The sequence below is a fragment of the Salmo trutta genome, chromosome 11 (assembly GCF_901001165.1).
Source record: "Salmo trutta chromosome 11, fSalTru1.1, whole genome shotgun sequence".
Lineage (NCBI taxonomy): Eukaryota > Metazoa > Chordata > Actinopteri > Salmoniformes > Salmonidae > Salmo > Salmo trutta.
In genome coordinates this window covers 8,974,379-8,985,215 of record NC_042967.1, presented here as the reverse complement: position 1 = coordinate 8,985,215, position 10,837 = coordinate 8,974,379, and the positions used below count along the sequence as shown (strand labels likewise).

Here is a 10,837-nt window from a genome sequence, read left to right as displayed (position 1 = left end):
TGCCGCTTTTGACACCATCAATCACAAAATTATTTTGGAGAGATTGGAAACCCTAATTGGTAAACACGGTTTAGTTCTTGCCTGGGTTAGATCTTATCTGTCGTAATGATATCAGTTCATCTCTGTGGACTTAAGTTGATAAAAAGATCTAACACAACATTAGGTAATAATATATGCATTATTATGGGTTTCTAATCATCTATAATGGGGCGGTCATTTTGGACCGGGAACACACAACTAATTAACATGAAACGAACACAACAGGAGGGTTAACCAAACCCTTTGAGCTATGACCCCAACCAATAAGATCCTTTCTCAGTGTAAATGGAAGTGGGGTGTCTTGATTTGGCTCATAGAGAATGATTTAAACATCTAGTGACCAAAAGGCCAATGCGCCATTGAGGGCTTCCACCATTTTAATGTAGTCAACATGTTGGGACTTCCTGGTAACCCTGTTGGAGTCATGTCCAACCGGGTCATCAGCCAATCGTGAATAAGAAAACGTACTAATTCAAAATGGAGATTGTCTCAATGGCACTGTCCATGCTATCACTGAAGCTATAATGGCACAGATACAAATATGAGTCCTCTATCTATCTCTATGATTTGTCTGGTTCTCTCTGACTTATAACGCAGACGTGGAAGAATGGGGAGAAAGGCGCCAGGCTCAAACCTATGTCTTCTGAATATATACCTAGTAATGGTGTTAAAGAGTACAGATCAACTACTGACTGTGAGATCCTGTCTCCTGTTACAACAAGTCACCAACGAGGGTGTGACATGGTGTTTGGAAGTGAGCCAGACCAGGATGAAGTACCTGAGGTGACAGGTGTGGTAGAGACTTCCAACGTTTGCCCTGAGAGGTGGATTCTATTTTTTTGGCCAACCCGTACATTGTTTCAAGCGGAGTAAATGACAAACTGGGAACTGTACATCTGTCAAAGTTTTGAGAAGTGGAATTGTTTAGCTTTTTTGAGCATCCTCCACCCAGAGGCAGCGGGGAAACTGTGCCACGTGCCTCTGGGATCGACATGTGTAGTGCTTTGTTCTTCGGAGCAGGGTGCCACTCAAAGAAGTGATCAGGTGGGTAGCATTGAGTGTAGAGGTGGATCAAATAAAAAATAATATTCCTGGTGTTTGTGACGCCCACTGTTTGGTGAGACGTAGACCTGGTGGCAATGGCGAGACTGAGAATACGGTCTGTCTTGTTAAGCTTTGACACAGAGTTTCTACCTGATAAGGTCAGGTTAGGTTATATTTGCTAAACTGTGAGGGCCTATGTTCCGAACCCGCTACGGTACTTTATGTACTAAGGACTCGGACATATTGCAGCAGTGTGAAGAAAGGAGATCACGTGATGTGGGAAATGTACAGGAGGGCATAGTCAGAGGTAGTGTAAAGTTGGGATAAAGAAAGCAGTCTCCACTGTGGGGGGCGCCCATGCAGCTGGGGATCCGAAGTGCGCTTTGAAAAAGAGTCAGGTTGAGATTGCCAGAGTTCGAGAGGGGTAGAAAGTGTCCTATTCTGAGGCAGTGAAGAGAGTATAGGATAGCCCAAGGATGAGTGATTAGACTGGGAGCCCCCCTGTGAATAAGAGAGGGATCCAGAGAGGACGAGTTTTAGTAAGGTTGGATTTCTTGTGTTTATTGCTATGGATATTAATTGTACTGCACTGATGAAGCGTGAATCCCAGAAAATACATGTGGTAGTGGAAGTAGCAGAGACATTTGTGGGTGCAAGAGATCTACAGGGGGTTTAAGTGAAGGGGTTCCATGCTCCTGGTCTGTTGGCCTGGAGCAGGATCTGGTAGGGCTAAAGTAGTGGGATAGGGGTGTATATGTGTAGGGTTATCAGGGACGGGCAACTCCAGTCCTTGGGGACCAGAGTGGTGTCACACTTTTTCCCCATCCCTAGCAAACACAGCTGATTAAACTAATTGCATTCTAAACTGAAGGTCATAATTAGTTGATTATTGGAGTCATGTTTGTTAGCTGGGGGAAAAGTGTTACACCAATCAGGTCCCATCCCTGGATTAGATTGTTGGTGAGACTTATTCCCCTTTTTGTGTGACAATGTGCAATTCACACTCCGACCTGTGAAAGGCAGCAATACTTGTATAGTCTTGCGGAAACTCACACAAAGAAGTACACGGAAGTCAACAAGAACAATTTCCACGATAGCGTTTTTATTGTTGTTATTTAGACGTTTATAAACACCCTGGAACCTAAAATATGACTCATTTAACTGCACAGCATCGCATACTTACCATATGTAGTGTTTAATTCGTGTTGGAAACAGGACTTGGTTGATAGATATTATCTAGGTAACGCTACCTAGCTATCTGCTAACGTTAGCTAACAATGGCTAACTGTATGGTTTTTCACACTCAAATAGCCTCCATTATGGAGGTGTTAGCGAATGCAGCCGTGGCAGAGATCTGTAAACTCGTAGACGACGACTATGCAGTGTTTCGTTTGGAAATAACTCAAAGCCAGAAAGAAAACAGGGCATTGCGGAGGAAACTACTGGAACTGAAGGTGGCACGGGAGCGCGCAGAGAGGACAGTGCGTGAGCGCGTTCTCGCCAGTCGTCCCAGTAGTGTCAAGATCCTCGACCGATACAGAGGAATGGCAAGAGGTACATTTTGCAGAAGGCCGAGACTGGGTGGCCTATCGCCATTCATATATAAATAAATAAATAGATGGTCAGTTTTAGGATAGTATGCAATAATTCCCCTGATTACTTAGCTATCTTGCACAAAGACACAATGTCATATTCTAACCAGAATTCTGGTTAGAAATTCTTGATTTACTGCATTTCATATTATTTACCCAATGAAAACAATGATGCATGGAACATAATACATCAATCAATAAATAGTATATCAGGAAGTTAGAGGTGTTACCTTACATTCTTGCCAATTGTAGACAATGTCAATATTGTACAATATAGTGTTGAACATTGACAGTAGCTAACCTAACCACCTATTTCCCCCAATCACTCTCTCAGGTGAAGGACATCTCACTGGAGGCCACAGGAGCTTTGTGAAGCCAGCGGGACACAATACATGGAGAGATGACCAACCAATTACTGTTGATGAGGGGAGTGGAACCTCAACCCAGCATGTTATCATGATAGAGGTTAGTGTAATAGTGTTGCATAAAAAATGTGTTACTTGGTAAATCAAATGTGCCCGTTTATTTCAGAAAGGGTCCCCTCAGCTATGTACATCCTCATTTATCTGCCATAGGGGAGCTTGTGAGACTTCCCTAGGACATTGTTATCCTGTTCAACTCATGTACCAGTAATAACCTCCTCTCTTCTTGTGTCAGTCTGCAGATGCAGAGGCTACAGGTCCTGGGGTCAAACAGGAGAGGTCTGAAGGAGAGGAAGACCTACGGCACAGCAGAGACATCCAGGCTGGAGCGCCCCCTGTAGCCACGGAGGACCCTGCCCCAGCGCAGCCCAGGACCCGACACAGCATCAGTGGAATGCAGAACGCTGTCCTCAAGTCAGAGTCCGACACCGAGACTTTAACTGTAACACACAGGTTCTTACACACAGGATCTGACCACAGATCAGACCCAGAGAGACTAGGGCCACTGGGTTGTCCTCCTGCTGCTGGCTCAGAGTATTTACCAGTATTTCACCAGAGCCAGAGGACGGTTCATTCCCGTGGGGATGGTGATGGTGACGCGTTAGACACTGGCAGTGATGATCCATCTTGTTCTTACGCTACAGAAATAGATCCTGGCAAAATACCCTTGGGTTTAGAGACACAGACTGATCTGTCTAGAGGGGACTGGAACCGGTACAGTAGTAGTATATACTCTAAAGGGTGCATAGATAAGAAAGGGGAGGTTATAATGGTAGATGAGGTGAAAGTGGAGGGCGACGCTCCTCCGACATGGAATGCAGATAGTCACCTAGGAGAAGGACACTCGCAGGGCAGCGATTTCTTAAATTACAGGGGAAGCTTAGAGACAAATCTAAATGTCGCCACCCACTCCTCTTTACATGCGTTCAGGGGTCGTGACCCAGTGTTCACGTCGATGGCACCTTCCGATTCACATGGCGACGTCCTTTTCGATCAGGTATTGAACTCAAACAACACGGCTAGAGCCCAGGCTCAGGGAGAAGGAGCCACATCAGGCAATAGTAAAGAGAAAAGATTCCTCTGCATGTTCTGTAACAAAGGCTTCAGCTGTCCCCAGAAGGTGGAGAGGCACCAGAGGGTCCACACAGGGGAGAAACCCTTCAGCTGTACCCAGTGTGAGAAGAGGTTCTCCCGCCAGGACAACCTAAAGATGCACCAGAGGGTCCACACAGGGGAGAAACCCTTCAGCTGTACCCAGTGTCACATGCGCTTCGCCCTGGCAGGCAACCTGAAGATGCACCTGAAGGTCCACACGGGAGAAAGGCCATTCGCCTGTACGCACTGTGGGAAGAGGTTCTCCGAGAGGAGATACCTCAGGATACACCAGCAGAAAAACCATGCCATTCTATGATATAGAAAGTAACCATTCTACTCGATAGCTTCTGACGTTTGGATCAAACCCTGCATTAAAGACAAAGATGAATTTGTCAGCAGAAAAGATCCACTGATTACTTTTGACTTACATAGCTGCCTTTTTTCAGTATAGCACTCAAATGTAGTGGGGATGGGTAAACTCTCCATGTTGATAGTGTGTTTATCTGTTTGTTCGTATATGTCTGTGTCCTCTGTATCACCTCTCTTCCAGGAGGAGAATCCAGAGCGTCAATTTATATATTACACTAGATGACTGATAAGGGCGCTGTTTTGAAACCGCGCCTCCATCTTGGCACCCCCCCACCCTTGTAAAAAATATGTTGCGTCTTTTACTAACCGTTTTGTACACCAGCTTCAAACAACTGAAAGTATAATATTTTTGGTCATGGAAAATATATTTCACAGCGGTTTAGATGGTAGATTGATTCTCTGCATTATACTTACTTGTTTTGTCACAAACGGAAATTAGGTGAACTATTTAAGCAATAAGGGCAAAAGAGGTGTGGTATATGGCAAATATACCATGCCTAAGGGTTGTTAATATGCGCAACGCGGAGTGCCTGGACACAGCCCTTAGCCATGGTATATTGGCCATATATCACAAACCCCCGAGGTGCCTTATTGCTATTATAAACTGGTTACCAATGTAATTAGAGCAGTAAAAATAAGTGTTTTGTCATACCCGTGGTATAGGGTATGACATTTCATGGCTGACAGCCATGAAATAACATGGCTGTCAGCCAATCAGTATTCAGGGCTCGAACCACCCAGTTTATAATTGAATTTGAACTACCAGGAAATGGGGGGGCGATTTCTGCATAGTGCAGCATTTTATTGATAACGACCTATTGGCCAGTGAGAGGCTTTGAAGCCACCGGTAAGCCATATTGGCACTCCCCAGAAGGAGCATGTCCTCCATAGGATTGAATGGAATTCTACAGTATTTCAATGAAAATGTTTCAAAGACAAAATTACATGTATTTAATACATGTAATTTTGTCCTTGAAACATTTTAATACATGTAATTTTAATACATGTAATTTTGTCCTTGAAACATTTTCATTGAAATACTGTAGAATTCCATTCATTCCTATGGAGGACATGCTCCTTCTGGGGAGTGCCAATATGGCTTACCGGTGGCTTCAAAGCCTCTCACTGGCCAATAGGTCGTTATCAATAAAATGTCACAATAAGATGCAGAGTGTTCGATTTGCCTGCTTGGGGGGCAAAGAGACCCCAGCTCCTCTAAAACCATTGACAACTGTGTGCCGTTTTCAAGGGATTGTTAAATAAATGTTAACTATTTGGTTGTAATATCATCACCTAGTCAGAACTACACATTTCCATGCAAAACAATGGTGCACATTTAGCTACATCAAAGTTCTTCAGCCAGTAACTGCATGCTTTTAATTATCAGTAAACATCAATTGATCATGTCATTTCAGATATTTGAGGGTAGCCCACGATATCGCTCAGTAGTGGCCACTATTAATTGGATAATTGCGTGATATAAAAGTGAACTATATCTGACAAGTATGAGTGGTTTAGGTTAATTTCCCATCCTTTGTGGGCTCTGCCTGTCAAGCAGCAGAAGGGCGCATTTGCCGTTGCAATGTTAGCAGATAATGTTTACTTTGCAAGTTTTTCAGAGTGGATAATCACAATTGCTGCTGACAGACATGATAGGCTATATTGATTGATTAACCACGTCAAATTGGCTAGCTAGCTAGCTAGCAAATAACAGATCACGTCAATATGGCTGGTTAATAAGCTAACTTTCCGAGGATAAACTAGATGGCTATATCCAAATATTGTTTGATTTGCGTGCCATCTATAATGGTGATGATGTGACAGGTTAAAGGAAATACTCATAGCCTGTTATACATTAAAAAGTATTAGTAAGTTCATAGTATGTGAGGATCTTAAAACATCTAAGGTTAAAAAGATCAGGCATTCCGTATTAGTTGATAGAGATTGATAACATTCATATAATTGTGTTAAAAAGTTAAAATCCATCAAGCGTACAAAGGGTAAGAATTGTAAAAGGAATGTGTAAACGTTATATTGCTTACTTTATTTTGTGGTGCCTAATTGAAGGGGAAAAGTGTTAATCTGGGATCTACTAAATGCTCTTAATCTATGAGCCTGAGATCGATTGCTCTGGTCTCCACCCAAGTTCGCGGGGAAAGCACGGTCTTTTTCCTCATTGCACTAAAGCTCATTGAGGAAACAATACCGTATCACTCTCGTGATTATTTCTCCCCTTTTTCAGGGGCGTAACATTTTTGGAGGCTCCGCTGAGATTGCTGCTCAGATGTCCAGTTTCCACATCCTGGTCGCTGAATTCCGAGCCAGCTAAATCCCCACCTAACAACTCAGGCAGGCTGCAGTGAGGAAAGTGTTGCTGTTCGAGGGGAGCTGGAAGTTGGGGGTTAAGTACGTGTCAACTGAGGCCATTGATTGACCATCAGAGACAGTAAGGACCATCTAATTCAGAGTCAACTCCTGCACAGTAAAAGTTCCTCCTGTTCTGTCAACATGACAACCGCCTTGAAAGAACTACAGGAAGAGGTAGTAGGAGAATTGCACACCCTGACTAAAGACAAGTTACTAGAGATATGTGATTTCCTTGACATCTCAGGCGAACAGAGAAGAGATGTTCAAGACAAAACCCGCATATCATTGATGACTCACATTATGATGTTCCTTGAAAGAGAGGAAGTTGCAGAGTTAGAAGATGGCGGCATGTCGGAATTGTTGCTACTTAAAGACAAAATGACAGAGATGATCAGTGGCATAGATAACAAAACAGGGCAAACTGACCATGATATTGAAACAGCCGGAACACATCACAGAATAGGAACTGAGAACTGCAACCCCACAACAAGGGGTGGGAACTGAGCAGATTACTGCAGCCAAAGCCAGTGATTCTCTACGTCAGCCCCAACCCCATGCCAATCTTCAGGTGAGCGTGTCGCTCTCACCCAGTGCACAGCCCAGCTCATACTGGCGCAAAGAGTTTAACATTTCTGGTCAGATAGGTGAACTGGGCCAGAAAGATAAACTGATTTTTTCCAGCCTTGCCCATCAGATCGAGAATGGATTTAACAGAGGCTATCCTGAGGTAGAAATAGTAGACGCAGTAGTCAGGGCTATTTCTCCAGGCTCACAGCTATGCAGCTACTTGGAAGGTAAACCCCAGCTAACTCTTCCCACGCTTAGATGTATCCTGCGTTCCCACTTCCAAGAGAAGAGAGCAACAGAGCTTTACAAACAGATAGCTTCAGAAGCACAGCATAGCAAGGAGACCCCTCAAAGCTTCCTGATGCGCATCTTAGATTTGAGGCAGAAAGTACTGTTTGCATCCCAGGAGTCAGAATCAGGGCTTAAGTATGACCCTGCTCTAGTCCAGTGCATGTGTTTACACACAGTCCTTACAGGTCTCCAGAGTGACAGTATCAGGATAGACATGCAGCCTCTCCTGCTAGATAGCGAAACATCAGATGAGGTTTTGCTAGAGAAGCTTAATATTGCTTGTGCTAATGAGATAGAAAGATGAAACAAAAAGCGGTTAAATGCCCCACAGCCTGCTACAACTGTAAGTGTAGTCCAGTTCGAAGATACGCCATCTGCAAAGTGTCCTGTGAAGGAAGCCAAAGCTAAGATACCCGCAGAACTGTTAACAGAGTTAGCTGAACTTAAGACAGGTGTAGCTTCTCTAAAAGGTCTCAGTGCAGAGATTGCTCAGATTAAGGAGACATTACAGCAGCCTATGTTTCAGTCACCGCCTTGTGCCTATGCCCCACCTCCAGTTAGGAGGCCAGATAGGGACCCCCAGCCACCTGTTTCCCAGCAGCAGTATTACAGCAACTACAGTCAGCCCCAAGCACCTGACCCTGCACAGCATCAATATGCACCTAACCTGTATACCAACCGCTCTGCTCAAGCTCCAAGGAGGTGTTTTGTCTGCCAGCAGGCCAGAACAGAAGCACGCTGCACACACTGCTTCCGATGTGGGAGTGGAGAACATTTTCAAGATGGATGTAAAATCCGGGGAGTCAGACCATCAAGAGAGGCCTCTTTAAACGGGGAAGGGTTACCGCTGAGGGACGAGTGTTAACCGTAGCTACCAAAAAGTCCCAGAAATGTGCAAATTGTGCCAGAGAAGATTCATTTGAGAACCTGAAACAATGTTCATCATGTAAAGAGACACTGTACTGTTCCAAAGTATGTCAAAACCAACATTGGACTAAACATAAGGAAAAATGCACTCACCTGAAAACTGACTCTACCAGTGAAAGGTTTTCCTGCACAGAGGAAAATGCCCACTCTTTACCATCCCTAGCTCAAGGTTGCCACCCCCGTAGGTCACCTCGCTAGTCGGCAGACAGTGCCTTATTGAGTGTCACCTGAATCGCCACCACCTCCAAGCTCTATGGGACACAGGCTCTCAGGTATCGGTCATTGATGAACGATGGAAAGAGGAATCTCTCCCAAACGCAAGGCTGAGAGATGTTTCAGAAATCCTGGACTCACCTGATGATCTAAGGTTGACTGCAGCAAAGGGGACTGAAATGCCGTACCTGGGATGGATTGAAACAACTTTTCGGCTAGCCTCTGAAACTGACCAAACAAAGGAACTGATCATCCCAGTGCTGGTAATGAAAGGCTGTCACCTATCTCATCCCATCATAGGTTTCAATGTTATCGAGCACATCCTGACAATGACCGAAAAGACTAAACAATACAGTACAGTAAAAACAGCTTTCCCAAGCCTCAAAAGAAACAAAGTGAGAGCTTTTATACAGGCTGTTAGCGCAGAACAGACATGAGAACAACAGAGATGAATACGCAGTGAAAACCAAGAAAGAGAAGGTTGCCGTACCAAAACACAGTAGCATTCAGATTGAGTGCCGTGTAGCTTCCCAGCCTTTCAAGGAGGACATGACAATGCTTTTCCAGCCAGACCTGAACCCGCAGTGGCCAGACGACCTTGAGTTCTTTGACACACTAGTCAGAGTCAGGAAAGGTGTTTTTCCAGTTATCATGCTTGATATCTCTAACCCCACTGACCACGACAATGCCCTGCTAGGACGCACAATAATCGGTACAGTACAAACCATTATGACTGTGTTACCTGCCCAAGTCTTTGAAAACACTGTCACCCCAGCCACAGTGAATCACACCAGCGTTCGAACCCCATGTACTGCTACTGAACAGTGGGATCCACCAGTAGGTTTAAATCACCTCACCGAAGAGCAGAGAGAGGTTGTTAGGGAAATGCTTAGAGAAGAGTGTCACCCCTTCTCCAGATCAGACAATGACATTGGCTGTATTGAACGATTGAAAATGACTATTTCTCTAAAGGACTCTGAACCAGTCAAGCGCACATACATGTCAGTGCCCAGGCCACTGTATCAGGAGATGAAGGGTTACCTTTATGACCTCATAGCCCAGGGCTGGGTTAGGAAGTCAAACTCTTTATATTCTTCACCTGTAGTGTGCGTTCGGAAGAAGGACGGGACCCTCCGGTTGTGTATAGATTACAGAGACCTGAACAGAAAGACACATCCCAACCGCCAGCCCATCCCTCGGGTCCAAGACATCATGGACAGTTTAGGTGGTAATTCCTGGTTCTCCCTCTTAGATCAGGGAAAAGCGTATCACCAGGGGTTCATCTCTGAAGAAAGCAGGCCACTGACAGCATTTGTGACCCCGTGGGGACTCTATGAGTGGATACGTATGCCATTCGGCCTCATGAACGCTCCTGCAGCTTTTCAGCGGTGTATGGAGGAGTGTTTGGAAGGGCTCCAGGATAACATCTGCATTCCTTATCGGGACGACACGCTAGTTTTCAGTAAAACTTTCGACAGCCATGTGAATGATGTGCGAAAGGTTTTGCAGCGTCTCAGAGAGTATGGCATTAAACTCAAACCAAGTAAGTGTGATCTCTTTAATAACCTGTCTGGGCTAGGGGGCAGTATTGAGAATTTTGGAAAAAATATGTTTCCATTTTTAACTGCCTCCTACACCAACTCAGAAGCTAGAATATGCATATTATTGTTCAGGTTTGGATAGAAAACACTCTGAATTTTCTAAAACTGTTTGAATGGTGTCTGTGAGTATAACAGAACTCCTATGGCAGGCAAAAACCTGACAAGGTTTCAAGCAGGAAGTACCCTGTCTGACAAGGAGTTGTGCGTCTTGCATCTTTTTATTGAAAAGTAAGGATCTTAGCTGTAACGTGACAATTCCCAGGGCTCCAATAGGCTCTCAGAGCCCGCGAAAAACCTGAAGGTTTACGAG

At 44.6% G+C, this 10,837-nt stretch overlaps 1 protein-coding gene across 1 annotated transcript; it reads left to right on the top strand.

Annotated features, from left to right (window-relative positions):
* Positions 1 to 3,104: 3,104 nt before the first annotated feature.
* On the top strand, positions 3,105 to 4,950 carry LOC115201895 (zinc finger protein 3-like). The gene is made up of 2 exons (XM_029765776.1): positions 3,105 to 3,140; positions 3,333 to 4,950. The coding sequence occupies exons 1-2, from the start codon at positions 3,132 to 3,134 to the stop codon at positions 4,506 to 4,508; spliced, it is 1,185 nt and encodes a 394-aa protein (XP_029621636.1). The 5' UTR covers positions 3,105 to 3,131; the 3' UTR covers positions 4,509 to 4,950.
* Positions 4,951 to 10,837: the final 5,887 nt, after the last annotated feature.